General features: G+C 36.1%; 1 protein-coding gene across 2 annotated transcripts in view; it reads right to left on the bottom strand.

Annotated features, from left to right (window-relative positions):
• The window catches only part of LOC123534977 (serine/threonine-protein phosphatase PGAM5, mitochondrial-like), a 33,026-nt gene that overhangs the window by 11,169 nt on the left and 1,701 nt on the right, over positions 1-20,156 (bottom strand). The window contains exons 2-5 of one of the 2 annotated variants that reach the window (XM_045317480.2): positions 4,414-4,592; positions 3,479-3,693; positions 2,220-2,350; positions 1,393-1,572 (exon numbers count right to left, since the gene is read on the bottom strand). In XM_045317480.2, the coding sequence (XP_045173415.2) occupies positions 1,422-1,572; positions 2,220-2,350; positions 3,479-3,693; positions 4,414-4,592 (676 nt within the window). In that variant the 3' untranslated portion in view covers positions 1,393-1,421. Of the gene's footprint in view, positions 1-1,392; positions 1,573-2,219; positions 2,354-3,478; positions 3,694-4,413; positions 4,593-20,156 lie in introns of both variants that reach the window. The other variant, XM_045317479.2, reaches the window with a different exon arrangement.

The raw sequence follows: 20,156 nt of genomic DNA, 5'->3' as shown, positions 1-20,156 counted from the left end.
ATGGCTGACTCATGAATTCTGCACAACGTCTTGATGAGGTGATCATTTGACCAAAGTTTCATGAAAATCCTTCAAGGGGTTTAGGAGATACAGAGCTGAAACTTTTGACCTTCAGTTGTGACCTTGACCTTGAGTTGACATGACTGACTCATGAGTTCTTGATGAGGTGATCATTTGACCCAAGTTTGATGAAAATCCTTCAAGGGGTTAAGGAGATACAGAGTGGACACCAAATGGAAGGCTCAAACCTTCGACCCTTAGTTGTGACCTTGACCTTGAGCTGGAATGGTTGACTCATAATTTCTGCACATCGTTCTGATGAGGTAATCATTTGACCCAAGTTTTATAAAATTCCTTCAAGGGCCTTAGGAGATATAGAGCGGACACGAAATGGAAGGCTCAAACCTTTGACCTTCAGTTGTGACCTTGACCTTGAGCTGACATGGCTGACTAGTAAGTTCTGCACATCACCTTGATGAGGTGATCGTTTGACCCAAGTTTGATGAGAAACCTTCAAGGGGTTTAGGAGATATAGAGCGGACACAAAATGGAAGGTTCAAACCTTTGACCCTAAGGTGTGACCTTGACCTTGAGCCGGCATGACTGACTCATGGGTTCTGCACATCGTCTTGATGAGGTGATCATTTGACCCAAGTTTTATAAAATTCCTTCAAGGGGTTTAAGAGATATAGAGCGGACACAAAATGGAAGGCTCAAACCTTTGACCTTGAGTTGTGACCTTGACCTTGAGCCGGCATGGCTGACTCATGGGTTCTGCACATCGTCTTGATTAGGTAATCATTTGACCCAAGTTTTATTAAATTCCTTCAAGGGGTTTAGGAGATATAGAGCGGACACAAAATGGCAGGCTCAAACCTTTGACCTTGAGTTGTGACCTTGACCTTGAACCGACGAAGCTGACTCATGGGTTCTGCACATCGTCTTGATGAGGTGATCATTTGACCCAAGTTTCATGAAAATCCTTCAAGGGGTTTAGGAGATATGGACTGGACACAATTTTGTTACGGACGGAAAGACGAAAGGACAGACGCAGACCATTCTTATAATCCCTCCGCCATGGCGGGGGATTAAAAATACACAGAGAATGAAAATGCTGCTATTTATGGGCACAATGTCTGGACAAGCAACTGTGAGTCAGTCACCTGCTGTGTTATTTGTCAGCTGTTAAATCAATGTAAGGAATCATCAGCACTGTAATACTCTATACTGCTGTGGTTATAATCTGTTATTTCTATATGTCTGTATAAGTTCTCCAAAACATACTTGGAAGAAGTCTCATAATCATTTTCCATAGTACATCTATTTCAATTGTAACCCTGTGACAGAAACCTACTAAATAGTACCATGTAGAATATAGAGAATGTAACAAACCTAAATGTAACACTAGAGGTATACTTTCATCATAACACTGAAACTTTATCCACCGGCATAAAGCCCGCCTCTCCAAGTGTACGCAGTCCCACTCTACCGTTGGGTCGTATATATAACCATGTTATACTGGCATGATTGAGGCTGATTCTAAGCCAACCTTCGGGAGGGAACTGTAAAGCTCTGAAATATTTTGAGATGTCAATTCTTTAGATTCATAAAATAAAGATGAACTTTCTTTCTATTAAAAGTGAAGTTATTTGCAATTATTGTAAATTTTCACCGCATACTATAAAATCATATATATTCCTGGGCAACTAATTTTCATAATGTACTTGCTTTAATCCAAAAATTTAAATACCAACAAACAAATAAAATCCTCATTGACTGTATCCCAGGATGTTGAAATCCAAAAATTCATAACCATTTTTGTTAAAAGCAAGACATTTCATACAGAGGAAATAAGATTTCACAGAGATATCCTAGTATAAAAGTTTATATTTCTTATAACACATTATCACTTTTTCCAAGAAAGTTTGTGCTTTAGTACAATAATTGCTACATCAGATTTAGAAGTTCAAGACGATTCTCCAACTTTCACACCAGCAGGAAACCGATAGTGATAACTTACTACCCTCAGATAAACAAGCAAACACCTTGGTGCTTGTAAATTCGTATCATTTAGATAATTTGGATCTCTTGTGAAGTGAATTTCGCTTTCAAGTAAAACAGAAATATTTGTATGTTAAAACTGACTATTTTTCCTAAACAGCCCTTTAACAAGAGCCCCTAATAATTAATCTTTCAAGAGGTCTGGAGAAACATTGTACCTGCATACAAAATATCTAATGACGTTAGCATGACACACTACAATTTCATAGCTGTCATTAGTTTGGTCTGGCTCGGCTCGATGGAAGTATTTCCGGAACGCTGCCTCAATACGAGCACCATCTTTATAAAACTGCTGAAACAGGGATGAAAAACACTTTATCAGGCATCTGCTCACACTGTACACTGGGATATATTCCTAAAAGTTTTATTTCTGCTAGTAACCACAGTCAGTACAACATGCAAATTCAAAACTTTTCCAAATATTAACAACAGGATAAAGAACAGAGTTAAGCAAAGCATACACTTACAAGAGTCAGGAAGCCTGATGTTCATCAAACAGAAAAATAAAAAGTGATGTGAAAATTACCCAACCTACAGCATACTGAAAGCATTAATATCAGGACCTTCCATCCATTATGAAAGCATTAATATCAGGACCTTCCATTCATTATGAAAGCATTAATATCAGGACCTTCCATTTATTATGAAAGCATTAATATCAGGACCTTCCATTCATTATGAAAGCATTAATATCGATAATTCCATTCATTATGAAAGCATTAATATCAGGACCTTCCATTCATTATGAAAGCATTAATTTCAGGACCTTCCATTCATTATGAAAGCATTAATATCAGGACCTTCCATTCATTATGAAAGCATTAATATCGATAATTCCATTCATTATGAAAGCATTAATATCAGGACCTTCCATTCATTATGAAAGCATTAATATCAGGACCTTCCATTCATTATGAAAGCATTAATATCAGGACCTTCCATTCATTATGAAAACATTAATATCAGGACCTTCCATTCATTATGAAAGCATTAATATCAGGACCTTCCATTCATTACGAAAGCATTAATATCAGGACATTCCATTCATTATGAAAGCATTAATATCAGGACCTTCCATTTATTATGAAAGCATTAATATCGATAATTCCATTCATTATGAAAGCATTAATATCAGGACATTCCATTCATTATGAAAGCATTAATATCAGGACCTTCCATTCATTATGAAAGCATTAATATCAGGACCTTCCATTCATTATGAAAGCATTAATATGGATAATTCCATTCATTATGAAAAGAATTACTAGCCATTATTGTAAATCTTTTTTATTTACATCTTTTCAGGATCTGTATGTAACCTGGCAAGTGTTGACAGCTGTTATCAGTTCTCAAAAACTGAAGTATCTACCTTGAAATAATTTTCAACATACATTTGTACATTATTTTCACTTATTACCTGTTTTTCCGGTCGCCAATTTCCTGAGGGCGGTTCTGGAGGTATTGGGGCACCTTCTCTTAACAAGTCACACTCTTCTCTGGGGAGATCAGGAAGTTGTTTATGGATGATATCAGCAGTTTCCTTGGCACGTGTCATTGTTGATGAGATCAATTTAGACCATGGATAATTCATGTCAACCAATCTAGCACCAGTTAGATAAGCCTGCTCTCTGCCTTTAATTAAATTATTTATGTTTGTTCATATTATTAATGAATATTAATTTTTTTCTGTAATAGAAATTACAAAAAACAAAAGTACCAAGGTAATAATTTATGCACATCACAGCAAATTAATTTCAACTTAAAATTCTCACACTACTGAAACTGAATAATTCTGCAATTTTGACTATTTCAAGGACAGTTAACTCTGTCAAATACTGGTCCAAACTGGCTAGTTTTTTTTTTTCACCTGGACTTTGTAGCAAAACATAATCTATGTAATACTTTATTGAGCAAACTCCTTCAATCTTTGTAATTCTGATTTATACATGGGTTGTAACTTTTGAAATATTTGAGAACTGACTGGATATCAAACTTGACCAAGATCTAACAGAGAAACATATTCCGTAAAAGTGTGGTTGCGAACAATGAAAAATACTCCAAGTTATTTAGAGGACAATGTCAGTTTTCACAATTTTTGACATTTTCATGGGCAGTAACTCTGTAAATACTGGCCAAAACTGCCTTAGACTTTACAGAAAATATCTGATTTTACAGCACCTTGAAAAAGCATGAGACTATTTATAACTGGTAGTACTGGTAATTATTTTCCTCTATAATAACTTTTCCAGTTTTATCAACAATGAAGGTAAAAAGCATAATTTTTTAAAGACAAGGATTTTTAAAGAATCATACCGAAAACACAAGTAGCAAACTTATTTAAAACTAACAAACCAAGATCAGTCAGCTTCCTATTGATATCTAAATTTTCGTTGTCAAAATACTGTCCATGTCGGATCAGAATGATATGTCTGGTTGCTGTTGGAACCTTAGCAAGCTTCTCTTTGTACTGCAGTTTCTCATCATCTGTGGCAGAAACTTTAGGAGGCTTAATTGTACTCTCAGGCTCTCGTCTGAAGAATATAAAATGTTGCAAGCTAAAATAAAACAATATTTCAACAAGAGGACCATGATGGCCCTATATCGCTCACCTAAGTTTAGTTGCTTGCTTGAACAGTTAAAAGTTTCTACTAAACATATACAGGCAGGTACTGTGTATCTGCATGTTGAGGTGGGGGGATAGAGGTGGGGTAAGACACTGGGGGAAGGATGTGATATGACAATATCAAACATGAAGAGTTTTTAAAGTTTCCACTACATAAATAAAGGGTAAAGTTACCACACCTCCTAGTCGCAATGCTTTTTGATGAAACAGAATAATCTGTACAATCTTCGTAAAGGGTTACCCAAGAAACATTTGTGTAAAGTTATTTTAAAGTTTGACCTGCTGTTTCTAACAAGAATATTTCATAAGTTTCCAATATAAATATATAGGGGAAAAATGGCCACACCCCCTGGTGGCCATGTTTTTCAACAAATCAAAATAATCTGAACAATCTTGGTAGAGGATCACAAAAGAACCATTTTTGTGAAATTATTTTTAAATCAGGCCAGCAGTTTCATGCAAAAAGATCTTTAAAGTTTCAACCATATACATATAGGGTAAAGTGACCACGCCCTCTGGAGGCCATATTTTTTGACAAATCAAAATAATTTGAACATTCTTGGAAGAGGGTCACACAAGGACCAATTGTGTGGAATTATTTCAAAAACAGGCCAGCAGTTTCATACAAGAAGATTTTTAAAGTTTCCACTATATACATTGACGAGATATGAAAACGCAACAAACATATGCTTGAATATATTTTGTTAACAAAAAGAACCACCTTGAAATGTTCAACACATACATATCTCATTACTCTGTACCCATTGTATTAATTCTGCGGTATGTTGTGCTGATTAATTTTGAAAACAATGGGTATAGAGCAGGGCTCCGGAAATTTTGATAACTCAATCGGTCCGAAACGAAAATCCTGACATCGGCGCTACCCCACCCACTGCATTCCCAATATTACATATTTTGTAAAACGTGATAGAGTAAAGATATAATCATGTCATGCATTAAAACTGAGTTACCGGTCACCGCGTGTTTCCATACAATGAAGACAGTTATTCAGTGTTATGTGTGATTGTTACTTTGTTTAAATTTCGATTTTTTTCCGAGAAAATACTTGTAAGGATAAAATTACCGAGGCATTGACACCGTGTGCGTAACTAGTCTAAAAGCCAACGCACGTGACCGGTACCGTATACACGGCAGATACTTTGTGATGTTTCCTCATTCTTTGACGGAATTCTATAAAATACAATTACATGACACATATTCTCTGCTAAACAGTCTCGGTATTTTAAGAATACTCTGCCGCGGACCGAATGTGTACGTTATATGAACGCTGAGATCGAATTTCCCGCATGTATAGTACCAAAAGGTCACGCGTGTTGGCCACGGATATTTCATTTCACTTATGTTGTACTTCAATAAGCAGCTACATTTTAAAAGTTATATGTTCTCTTCTGATGTAAACAAAATTTCATTTTGAAACGTTTTTTAAAAGACCGATTTGATAAACAGCACCACTCCGGTTTTCTTTATCATTCGTGTTTGCCAGTCCATTTTTTTCTTCTTTTTTCTTTTTTGCACCGTCGGGTTGCAAAGACGATTTTCTGCACTTGTTTCAACTGAAGCCCCAACAAATGAATCTTGTAATTTTTTCAAATCAAGTAATTATAAAAAATATTTTGATTGGTTTTCCGTGTGATGTCTCATTAAATCAAAGACCTATAATGTACAATTATAGCTCTTTGATTAAATGCAGTGACCATTTGTTTTTTACCATGATGAAACATAGCCTTTTGAAATAAACCATCCGTCGGATTTTAAATAAAAGAAGTGGATCCCAGTCGAAATGATTTGGATCCAGTCAGGATATTTGGAAACCAGTCAAAAATGTTTAATACATTGCAGTCGGCTGTCTGCAAACATTAAAGGATGTGCCACGCTAGTACTGATTGCGTCACATGCTAGTTACAGACCAATTATCAAAGTGACAGTCAGACTGTTTGACACGTTTATTGATTATCTGAGGGTGCGACCAACAATTTCCTGCTTGGCAGTAGATGGTGTATTGAGATATCAGACAGAAATTTGTACTTTTCTCCATTTTTACGGGACCGATTTTTTTTGTTTTTTCACTTTATGAATCGGTCTGAAAAGTAAAAAATCGGTCCAAAACCGACAAACCGGCAAATTTCCGAAGCCCTGGTATAGAGTATCGAGATGGGTATGAGTTGAACATTTCAAGGTGATGCTTTTTGTAGTATAAAATATATTCAAGCATACGTTTGTTGCGTTTTCATATCTCGTCAGTGTACATATAGGAAAAACTGACCACACAACCTGCCGGCCATGTTTTTTGATGAATCAAAATAACTTGTACAACTTCGCAGAGGGTTACACAAGGACCATTTGTGCGAAATTATTTCAAAATCAGGCCAGTGTTTCATACAAGAAGATTTTTAAAGTTTCCACCCCCTGGTGGCCATGTTTTTGATGAATCAGAATTAATTGAACAAACTTGGTAGAGGATCACACAAGAACCATTTAAGAGATGTCGTTTAAAGATTTTTCTATTTTTAGTCCTGGCAGCCCCTATGAACCATTTGAACAACTTTGGAAGAGGACCACCCAAGGAACATCCAGGCCAATGTGTCATCACCTTCCACCGAATGGTTTCAGAGGAGATGTTGTTTAAAGGAAAGTGTGGCTGGCTGCTGGCCAGTGAGCGATCACAATAGTTCACCCCGAGCACTTTGTGCTCAGGTGAGCTAATAATTAAAAACCAGAAAAAAACCCCCAGTAAAATTCAATTGTTCAAGTTAACCACCCTAAACACTTTCACAATCAGTTTGAATCAGAACTGAACCATGCTGAGAACTCCAATATTAGACTGGTCTCAGAGAATCAGTATTACCAAGTGGCAACATCCACCCCAAGTAAGAACTAGAACTGTCACAGGAGTGACTCATACCCCCACCATACAGTCTTGTCACAGAAGAATGGCAACCATAAGAAATCTTAAAAATACTTTGGAGTACTTCATCCTGGGCTTCCACATATAAGTAATACTAGTATAATACATACTAGTAAATATATTAAATCTCTAATATAAGAGATACACTAAAAGTGAATACAAAAAAGTGTCTTACCGACCCATGTTACCACAGAAAAATGTATTTACTTTTTACATAGGACTTATAATAAAAAAATACCTAAAATATTGAAAATCTAAAAATAGGATTTCTAAAAATAGACTAATTCCTGGAATTTAAGGGGAAGAAACTCAGTACAAAAGTTAAAAAAGGTTACTTCCCTTCGGCTCTAAGCCGATCAGAATGAGATATAGTGAAAATACATCAAAATTAACCTTAAATTCTAGGTAAAAGGGGACACAATTCAAGAAAAATTAGTGTCAGAGTTATGCACCTTGTGTCACATGATGTGGGTGATGAGGTGGAACATCTATTTTAAGTCTGAATCAAATCCATTCAGTAGTAACTGAGATATACATGTAGTGAAAATACATCAAAATTAACCTTAAATTCTAAGTAAAAGGGGACATAATTCATGAAAAATTGGTGTCAGAGTTATGCACCTTGTGTCACATGATGTGGGTGATGAGGTGGAACATCTATTTTAAGTTTGAATCAAATCTATTTTGTAATAATTGAGATATAGTGAAAATACATCAAAATCAACCTTAAATTTAAAGTAAAAGGGGACACAATTCATAAAAAAATTATGTCAGAGTTAAGCTCCTTATGTCACATCATCTGGGTGATGAGGTGGAACAACTATTTTAAGTTTGAATCAAATCCATTTAGTAATAACTGAGATATAGTGAAAATACATCAAAATTAACCTTAAATTCTAAGTAAAAGGGGACATAATTCATGAAAACTTGGTGTCAGAGTTATGCACCTTGTGTCACATGATGTGGGCACATGATGTGGGTGATGAGGTGGAACATCTATTTTAAGTTTGAATCTAATCCATTCAGTAGTAACTGAGATATAGTGAAAATACATCAAAATCAACCTTAAATTCTAAGTAAAAAGGGGCATAATTCATAAAAAGTAGTGTCAGAGTTATGCACCTTGTGTCACATGATGTGGGTGATGAGGTGGAACATCTATTTTAAGTTTGAATCAAATCCATTTAGTAATAACTGAGATATAGTGAAAATACAACAAAATTAACCTTAAATTCTAAGAAAAAGGGGACATAATTCATGAAAACTTGGTGTGAATAGTTATGCACCTTGTGTCACATGATGTGGGTGATAAGGTGGAACATGTATTTTAAGTTTGAATCAAATCCATTTGGTAATAACTGAGATAATAGATTTTGGGACGCAACGGTACGCGACAAAACTGACTCCTATATACCCCCCTCAAACATGTTTGGTGGGGATATAAAAAGTTACAGAATTTGGCAACATTCTTTTCCAAAAGATATGTATTAGCATGAGTATTAGTATTAATAGTCGTGTGCAAAAATCTCAAAATCCAAAATGTTCAAGTACATGTGAGTTAAGTGTAGGTAGTAGTCATGTATGTAGTAGTCATGCATGACTGACTCAAAATGTAAAATGTTCAAATAAGTGTGAGTTAAGTGTAAGTAGTAGTCATTTGTGACAGATATTCAAGTATGAGTTAAGTGTAAATAGTGGCCATGTGTGACAGAATGTTCAGGTAGGTGCGAGTTAAGTGTAAGTAGTAGCCAGGTGTCACAGATGTTCAAGTAAGTGTGAGTTAAGTGTATAAAGTAGTAGCCATGTGTGACAGATGTTCAAGTAAATGTGAGTTAAGTGTTAAGTAGTAGCCAGGTATTACAGATGTTCAAGTAAGTGCGAGTTAAGTGTTAAGTAGTAGCAATGTGTCACAGATGTTCAAGTAAGTGTGAGTTAAGTGTTAAGTAGTAGCCAGGTATCACAGATGTTCAAGTAAGTGCGAGTTAAGTGTAAGTAACAGCCATGTGTCACAGATATTCAAGTAAGTGCAAGTTAAGTGTAAGTAGTAGCCATGTGTCACAGATATTCAAGTAAGTGTGAGTTAGGTGTAAAGTAGTAGCCATGTCTCTGAGATGTTCAAGTATATATGTAAGTGTGAGTTAAATGTAAGTAGCAAGTAGTAGCCATGTGCGACAGATGTTAAAGTAAGTGCGAATTAAGTGCAGTAGTAGTCATGTGGCACAGATGTTCAAGTAACTGTGAGTTAAGTGTAAGTAACAAGTAGAAATCATGTGTGACAGATATGTTCAAGTATCATATGTGTGAGTTAAGTGTAAGTAGTAGATATGTCTCACAGATGTTCAAGTAAGTGTGAGTTAAGTGTAAGTGTGTGTGTGTGTTCGGGTTTAACATCTCTTTCAACAATTTTTCAGTCATATAAATGATGGTGGTAAGTAGTAGCCATGTGTCACAGATGTTCAAGTAAGTGTGATTTAAGTGTAAGTAGCAAGCAGTAATGATGTGTGACAGATATTCAAATAAGTGTGAATTAAGTGTTAGTAGTTGCTATGTGTGACTGATGTTCAAATAAGTGCAATTTAAGTGTAAGTAGTAGTCATGTTCAAGTAAGTGCAAGTTAAGTGTAAGTAGTAGCAATGTGTCACAGATGTTCAAGTAAGTGTGATTTAAGGGTAAGTAGTAGTCATGTGTGACAGTTGTTCAAGTACATAATGTAAGTCTGAGTTAAATGTAAGTAGTCATGTGTGACAGGTGTTCAAGTAAGAGCGAGTTAAGTGTAAGTAGTAGCCATGTGTGACAGATGTGTTCAAGTAAGTGCGAATTAGGTGTAAGTAGTAGCCATGTGTCACAGATGTTCAAGTTAGTGCAAGTTAAGTGTAAGTAGTAGTCATGTGGCACAGATGTTCAAATAACTGTGAGTTAAATGTAAGTAGAGAGTAGAAGTCATGTCTGACAGATGTGTTTGAAGTAAGTGTGAGTTAAGTGTAAGTAGTAGCAATGTGTGACAGATGTTCAAGTAAGTGTGAGTTAAGGGTAAGTAGTAGCCATGTGTGACAGATGTTCAAGTACATAATGTAAGTCTGAGTTAAATGTAAGTAGTCATGTGTGACAGGTGTTCAAGTAAGTACGAGTTAAGTGTAAGTAGTAGCCATGTGTGACAGATGTGTTCAAGTAAGTGCAAATTAGGTGTAAGTAGTAGCCATGTGTCACAGATGTTCAAGTTAGTGCAAGTTAAGTGTAAGTAGTAGTCATGTGGCACAGGTGTTCAAGTAAGTGTGAGTTAAATGTAAGTAGCGAGTAGAAGTCATGTGTGACAGATATGTTTGAGTTCATGTAAGTGTGTGTTAAGTGTAAGTAGTAGCCATGCGTCACAGATGTTCAAGTAAGTGTGAGCTAAGTGTAAGAAGCAGTCATGTGTGACAGATGTTCAAGTAAGTGCAAATTAAGTGTAGGTAGTAGCCAGGGCTCCGGAAATTTTGATAACTCAATCGGTCCGAAACGAAAATCCTGACATCGGCGCTACCCCACCCACCGCATTCCCAATATTACATATTTTGTAAAACGTGATAGGGTAAAGAAATAAGCATGTCATGCATTAAAACTGAGTTACCAGTCACCGCGCGTTACCATACAATGAAGACAGTTATTCAGTGTTATGTTTGATCGTTACTTTGTTTAAATTTCGATGTTTTTCCGAGATAATACGAGGCATTGACTCCGTGTGCGTAACTAGTCTAAAAGCCAACGCACGTGACTTCAATACCGTATACAATGCAGATACTTTGTGATGTTTCCTCATTCTTTGACGGAATTCTATAAAATACAATGCGTCAAAGTGAGTTACACGACACATATTCTCTGCTAAACAGCCTCAGTATTTAAAGAATACTCTGCCGCGGACCGAATGTGTACATTATTTGAACGCTGAGATCGAATTTCCCGCATGTATAGTACCAAAACGTCACGCGGGTTGGCCACGGATATTTCATTTCACTTACGTTGTACTTCAATAAGCAACTACATTTTATAAAGTTATATGTTCTCTCTGATGTAAACAAAATTTCATTTTGAAACGTTTTTTAAAAGACCGATTTGATAAACAGTGCCACTCCGGTTTTCTTTATCATTCGTGGTTGCCCGTCCATTTTTTTTCTTTTTTGTACAGCCGGGTTGCAAAGACGATTTTTTTTTTTTTTTTTTTTTTTTTTTTTTTTTTTTTTTTTTTTTTTTTGAGGCCCCAATGGGTGACCCCGTTTATTCTCCCCGTAACGTGGTTAGACATGGGTCAGGGTACCATCCCATGCTAACCTTACAAATACATACATACAAATGAGTTAAATGTAGGATATAAGAAAAACTTAGGAAAAAAAGATTCCGTAATGACAATGGTAAGGGGAGATTTTCTGCATTTGTTTCAACTGGAGCCCCAACAAATGAATCATGTAATTTTTTCAAATCAACTAATTATAAAAATTATTTTTACCGGTTTTCCGTATGATGTCTCATTAAATCAAAGACCTATAATGTACAATTATAGGTCTTTGATTAAATGCAGCGACCATTTGTTTGTTACCGTGATCAAACATAGCCTTTTGAAATAAACCATCCGTCGGATTCTAAATAAAAGAAGTGGATCCCCGTCGAAATGATTTGGATCCAGTCAGAAACCTTAGGAAACCAGTCAAAAATGTTTAATACACCGCAGTCGGCTGTCTGCAAACATTAAAGGATGTGCCGCGTGAGCACTGATTGCGTCACACGCTAATTACGGACCGATTATCAAAGTGACAATCAGACTGATTGACACGTTAATTGATTATCTGAAGGTGCGACCAACAATTTCCTACTTGGCAGGTGATCGTGTATTGAGATATAAGACCGAAATTTATACTTTTCTCCATTTTTACAGGGCCGATTTTTTTTCGTTTTTTCACTTCACGAATCGGTCTGAAAAGTCAAAAATCGGTCCAAAACCGACAAACCGGCAAATTTCCGAAGCCCTGGTAGTAGCCATGTGTGACAGATGTTCAAACTTGTGTGAGTTAAGTGTAAGTAGTACTCAGTGTGACAGATGCTAAAGTTTTAAAGTGTGACTCACACTGTGTGAGTGAAGTGTGAGTAGTATCCATGTGTCACAGATGTTCAAGTAAGAGCGAGTGAAGTGTAAGTAATAGCCATGTATCATAGATGTTCAATATAAGTGTAAGTAGTAGCATACATACATGTTTTAAGTTCAGAATCCCAAACCTGGAGGTTTGCTATTTTTAAGCTGGAGTTGCGTTCTCAAAACTGCAGGTTTTTTATCAACATAAATTCAGTATTTAACTTCTGGTACAAATGCTGAGTGTCAAGCAAGGGATATAGAGCTACTAGTACCATTTTTCATGTCTTTGGTTAGTCAAAATAATTCAACATTTAGATTGTTTTATATTTAAGACGGGGCAATCTAAATGTCAAAACTTTCAAGGCCCAAAATACAGTACACAGTGATGTGAAGTTATTGGTTTTATCGCTTGCACATATTGGTGTGTAGACACGGTAAATGTTAATCATGTACATTACATACATAGGTTTGAATCACCAGAAAATTCGTAATTTTGGAAATTATTTGATAATTTTTTCATAAATCAATGAGTAGCAATAACCACAGGAAAGATAACTCATGCAAACAGTTGATTCAGGATTTCCAAATGTGACCACCAAAAAAAATGGAATTCTCGCTTTCACTTTTTAAACCCAGCTTATTGTGCTGCATGTATCTTAAAAAGGGGCATAGCCAGGATTTTGAAAAATGTACGCAGTACGAGGCACGAAGTGCCGAGGGGGGAGAGTGTGGGAGGGAGTGGGAAAATTTTGAAAAAAAAGAACATGAAAAGACGCATTCTGGTGCATTTTAAGAAACGCATATAGCGAAATATAATGTTGTCAAAAAAGGAAATGATTAAAGTACAATAGGAGAGATCGCCCTGACGTCACGCCTCAACACCTGTTTATCTGGCGATGGGCAAAACAAAATGTTTTTACATCTTTTGTGTATGGGATCAGAATTTTCAATTTAATATATAAAAGCTATCAATAAATTGCTTGTTTTATATTCTTTCCACTGATCAAAAAAAATATTGATATCGTTTGTGTTTTAAGAAAGTTTAAGTTGTTAGAAAAACATCACTTTTAACAAAAAAAACATGGACGCTCGGCGTCTACCCACCGATCTTTGTCTTATCAGTTCTAAAAACAGAATATACAACGGATTTGTATACAAACACGATCTCTCCTATTGTAGGAAAAAATACGTTTCGACCTCTTCAATAGGTCTCATCAGGCAGTGATGAGTACATAATTTGATCTCATAGATGTCCCCGCGACATTTTTTTTATTGTTTTTTTTGTTGTTTTTTTGGTTGTTTTTTTTGTGTGTATTTTTATTAGTTTTGTATTTTTATTCAATTTTATACGGTTTTATGTAGACAGAAGTATTTTTCTTTGCTTTCTCTGCATGCTTCTGATTTTGTTATTGCCAGTGTGATTCGTCGATGCCCAGACACATCGAAATCACGTATAACCTGGTCGATATCGATCTGGTGATTGCGATGGATATGCATCAGAGCGAGTCCAGTCAGCTGTTCCTCGGTCATCGTATTTCTTAGGTAAGTTTTAAGCCGGCGAAGGCTACTAAATGATCTTTCAGCAGAGGCCGTGGACACTGGCATTGTCAGGAGGATCTTCAGCACAACATGTATGTTTGGGTATAGTTGATATGTTTCATCAACTGCCTCTGCCAAGCCTTGTATGGGCGAATCTGCTGCAACTCTCTTCCAGACGTCAAGTTCAGTATCTATGGTCTGGCAATCTATGAACGGAGAATACGCCTGCTTGATATCGGCCCACATTTCAAGCGAAAGTTGCCAAAGTTTTGTTGGCAATAGATATTGAGTGTTCAGTCTTGTAGCAACTAGAGGCTGACAGACATTGATGTCATGCGCAGTTGCCAAGGCGACAGCCTTTTCCCAAAGTCCTCCAAAATACCCAATGTCATTGCATCTCTCGGCCAGCAACCCATGAAGAACTTTAGCATGCTGTGCTGCTTTGACCAAGTCACATTGAGAGTCTTGCATTGAATCCGTCAAAGGATTCAATGTATCTAAGGGACCGCTGATGCAGCACAAAGCGACAACAAAGTCAAAAGACAGGACAGCCTTTTGAAGGCTTGACGCTGTGGACATAGTTTTGGTGTCCATGCCAACTTGAAGGTCAGTAAGTGTTTCTACAATTGACCTGAAGTGGGTATAGAAAGCAGTGATGCTTTCCGAGTGCTGAGACCACCGTGTTGGGCAGAACTTCTTTAAGGCTTCTCCGTCATCGTTATGAGAGCTATAAACTCCAAGACGTTTCGGAGAACTTGTGATAAAAAACAATACATCCCCAACAACGGTAAACATCGACTGCACAAATGCTACCTTGCAAGCATGACATATGAACAGTGAATATACTTTGCGTTTGGAAATTCTGCAGAAAATCTTGCCTGCACTCCACGGTGACAACCCGATTGTTCCCAGCACCGTCGTAACCTTGTCCAACGATAAAGTTTGGGTTCAGGTTGTGTTTGTGTATTTCATCTAGTAGCAACTGGTGTAGTGTTTCACCTGTTGTTTCTGTTGTCTGAACAAATGAAAGAAAATCCTCGTGGAGCACATGCTTCCCGGAACTCTGACGTTCAATACAACGCAGACAAAAAGCAAACTGTTCTGTATTGCTGACATCAGCAGATTCATTTGCAAGAATAGAAAAGCACCTCGCATCTTGGCAACGGTGCACGATAGAGTCCGAAATCTGATTGCCGCATATATGTATGAATTCGTTTTGAATAGAGGGGCTTAAATACTGTGCATGTTTGGGAGAATTTGCTAGATGGTCGTGCAAATCACTGTCTACTTCAGCGCGATAATTTATCAAAGCTCTGAAGTTACTTTTTTCTTCTGTTTTGCCATGAAAGGCTATGTTTTGTTTTCCCAGCAAAACTATTGTTTTAACAATAGATGTCAAGGCTTTCTTATTTTTCTCGACTTTGTTTCTGTATGCGTTCGAGCCAAACTCAACAACACTTTTTTTCTTGATTTTGACATATTTTCATGAATTTGTCAGCTTTAATCATTGCATTACTGTGATCAGGTGATTTTTTATGCATCCCTATAATCCTAGACACATTGCTCCAATCTACAAGGGGCTTAGCAACGAGAGTGTTTTCAGATGAATTAAAGACAAAACAAGGTGCACAAAAAACACCATTGACTTAAGGACAATACCTTAAATACGGGTAGTTTACAGTATCAAACACTAGGTCAGGTACACGCCTAGCTGCCCCGCTTTTGCCGTGAGTGCTTTTAGGCTTGACCCAACTCCGCGAAGGCTCAAACCTTGATATTAAAGTCGACATTTTCATGGAATCAGACATTCGGAGTCTTCTTGTGACATCAATGGTTCCAATGTCTAGAAACCGCGCACCTAGGGAGCAACCTGCTGAGTACCCATCATTCTGGCAGTGATCTGCCTGAAATGGTTTTGGGGAAGATGTGGACTCTTTGGGAGAAGATTTTGTGTTGTCATTCGAAAATGACTGAGAATTATCAGCAGGAACAGTTGATGAACTTTCACTGTCATCTGGAGCAGAATTTGGGGTTTTAAAACACTGAAAAATGGACTTTTGTCCAGGAAGAGGTCGAGGAGGTTTTCTGGAGCTCATCTCTATTAAATATATAGAGAGATCTATATAGAGCTCAAAAATGCCTTTGTAATATATATATATAATTTATCACATATATAATCTGTAATTTTTACAGAAATTACAAAGTATGAAAAAAAATTCAGTTAGATATTTGCGTACTCGTACATGTATTATATTAATATAATGCTGTACTCTAAATAGTGACCAGAACCGAATCGCTACACATACATGCAATCTGACTAAAGTACATCTCCTATATTACGCTACGCATAGGATCTGAAAACGACCTATTCATTGCCTCGTTCTGACGGCTCTTTCGCTAGCCATTCAGAGCCTAGCTTACAACATCTTGCAAATCTACATGTAGCATTGACTTTTGATATTTACGATTCTTATGTCGTAATGTATCAGATAGCCGGTTAGCTCAGTCGGTAGGCCACTTGCTTTGTAAACGAGGGGTCCCGGGTTCGAGTCCTGGAATAACCGCATATTTTTCTTATCCTTTGACAATCGAACAAGTCGTCTGATTGGATAACATAAAAATAGCAATAATGGAAATCCAAAATATACAGAAGACGAATGTGAATGGGTCGTTCTCAGATCTTCGTTTAGAAGATCAAGTACTTTAGTCAGATTGCACATACATGTAAACGATAAGTTAGTGCTACGTAGGAGTGACGTCATCGGTATAGACAGAGTTAAATGTGACATTTTGGCAGGTGTCAAAACTGACCTAGATTATTGATTTAGGTTGCTTTTGGTACCCAGTACTCTTGCACTAAATTCAAACTCGTTTACACCATATCATGTTTATAAATTATACGTGTAGTAAATGAAATACATTGGATATGAACTTGATTTTTTTTTTAAAAAAAACATGCTCTTCAATATTTCATATTTCAAAAAGTCAAGTCAGCCAAAAAAGTATTACGCAGTTGCGTAAACTGCGTAATGGGCGCTACGCCCTTGTTAAATACTGTATGATTTTTAAGAAAGAAAAGTGTGTAGATTGGAAATTATACACTGTTTTTCAAAGTGAAAGTACCATGTATTTGAATGGGACTAAAATTTCAATTTTATTTTTTTATTGAATGGCTGCGTAATCTCTCTAAAGAAATCTTCCTTTCTTGTAGATAAGTAAGTCATGAATATTAAAATAAATCAAGTACAATGTAGCAGAAAAAAAGCAATTAGCTGCGGTCACTTTTGCACAAAAACCTGAAAAAATGTATTGCATGTCAAAATCTAGGACATGACTTTTAACACCCTATAAATCTTTATCACTAAATTTTAAGGTCAAAAGCACAAATTTATGATTTGTCATTCATACACATACAAGTGTCCAAAAACATAATTTTCATCTTGTAATCAAAACTAACAAAAAAGTGGTGGTTGTCAATGCTACAATGAGGAAATGAATTCTCTTTTGATACATGTAAGTTTTATTTGAATTTATGGCCAATTCGTGACATGATCAGCATTTAAACCTATATCGCGTAAAGTGTCAGCTGTGATGAAAATTTCATCGGAAATTTCCTACATTATTCTGGTATTTCGAATTGTTGACGTGAGTTGAGATAATTTGCCCATATGAAAAAATTCTCTCAGTATTTCCTAGGATCGCATCAGATTTCTTGGCCTAGTCTTAGGTATGATGGCACCAGGGATCAAAACCAAAACGGTGGCCCATACTGCTAGACAATCCTCTCATTTCTTGTCTTGAGGTATTGATGCATACCTTTAGAATCAGATTCTAGGCCTCTAGTTTTCCTTTCCATTTTTATTGTGATGCCAGCTGCAATTAGCGAGCAGCACATGACCAGATTTCTCTGTCAAACAGGGCAGCGCCTAGACTTACACAGTCTGTTGAGATTAAACATTTCCCATTTATTTATTCATTTTTTTTAAAAATAAATATCAAATTTTCTGTAGCTCCCTTTTACTGTGGCTTATCTCAACAGACTTATAAAATGCGATTTCGGCTTACATAACCTCGATGAGGATTCATCAGTGTCCTAACAGTACAAAGGTTTATTGCCCAATGAACAAGTCAGTGTTATGCCATTGCCACTGACCATAAGGTGATAAATGAGGCTTAAAACTCCAGCCAGATGTTGAGCTGAGAGAAAATAAACTCTGCTGCTCCATTAACAAGATACAAGTTTTATGTGAGTATTAAACTAGATTGTGATTCCTTTAAGAAATGTGCAAAAATGGAGAATAAAATGTAAAGGTAATTCATATATTTTATTAACAAGATCAACATGAAGTGTATTTACATATTTCCTATCATTGTTTCTAAAACATTTATAATGGAATTTGACTGCCTAAGATAGTAAGGTAACTAAAATGGAATATAAAACACCGACAATACCGGTATCAAGAATCCAGTTGACACCTACAAGTAAGAAAGCACTGTGTATCATGTGTGGTATAGCGTTATTGGTTACGATGACAGGAAAATTTATTTATTGCCGCGGCGGTCCGGGGTTCGATTTCCGACGCGGTCGTTTTTTTTTTTCTTGATTTGGAACTTTTAAAATATTTTAGAAACAAAAAATCATATTATAGTATTCATAATATGACCAAGCTTCAATTTGAAAGAAAGAATATTTTTAGCCAAATCTGGAGGCATTGCTGCTTTAATGTTTGAAAGTGACAATAGGTCTAACTGTATGAAAACTTACGAAAATTTAAATGAAGACATGAATCATTGTGTATACAGTTTTATTGTAACAAGAGCTACAAGTCAGTTTTATTTTTAGAAAGTTATGTTTATTGGGAAAAACCCACTAGCCATTAAACATGAAATATGTTTTGCAAGATGATGAACGATTTTCGTCAAAGAAATTTGGATATAATAAAATAAAATATTTGTGAATATTTTGAGCCGTGCCATAGGAAAACCAATATAGTGGGTTTGCGATTAGGATGGATCCAGACCAGCCTGCGCATCCGCACAATCTGGTCAGGATCCATGCTGTTCGCTAACAGTTTCTTCAATATTCCATTAGGCTTAAAAGCGAACAGCATGGATCCTGGTCTGGATCCATGCTGGCCGCAAACCCACAATGTTGGTTTTCTCATGGCACGGCTCATTTATGATAAATAAAGTTTCTACCAAAATATGAAAATTAGAGAACTTGTAGTGTTTTTTCCAGATAAATATCCTTCTACTTCTTCTTTCTGATTTTCACGAATATTTGTATGTCCTAGTTGTTGTAGTCCATATGCTTATTGCTTCTTCCATATTACATACAAAATTTTCATGAAAAAGTTAAAATCACATCCCTTGAACCACCTTATCATTAAATAGGCTTAATTTTAGCTATGATCGAAAAACAATTCTGCACATATGACATGTAAACTTTCAGATTGATATGATTTTCTGAAGTTGCCAACTACATGTACATGTCTATATATATAAGAATTATTGTTGGTCAGTTTTCAAGCTATTATTATGTTACATTTTGTTACTTAGCACCCTGGTGCACAGCATGTCTTCACTTTGTATCTAAACAGAATCATAATTGATGTAATACATTGCACCATGCCATCAACAAGAGACCACTAAAGTCTAATTAACATGAATCTGCAATCAGACATGAAATTACAGGGACTATAGATAAGAAAATATTTTTTTGTGATTTATAGCAGATATTAATCTACCCTCTGATATAAATTAATAAAAAGTCTTAGAAGGTATATTGAATAAATTGTTTTTAATTCATTCACAAAATGATTTGAAGGTATCTTGAAAAAATATTTGAAAATGTTTTTTCTTTCAATTTCAAACCTTTTCCCTCATTTTTTTTTCTTATCAATTAT

This window comes from Mercenaria mercenaria, chromosome 12 (assembly GCF_021730395.1).
Source record: "Mercenaria mercenaria strain notata chromosome 12, MADL_Memer_1, whole genome shotgun sequence".
Classification (NCBI taxonomy): Eukaryota; Metazoa; Mollusca; class Bivalvia; order Venerida; family Veneridae; genus Mercenaria; species Mercenaria mercenaria.
This window is presented reverse-complemented; position numbering and strand designations above follow the sequence as displayed.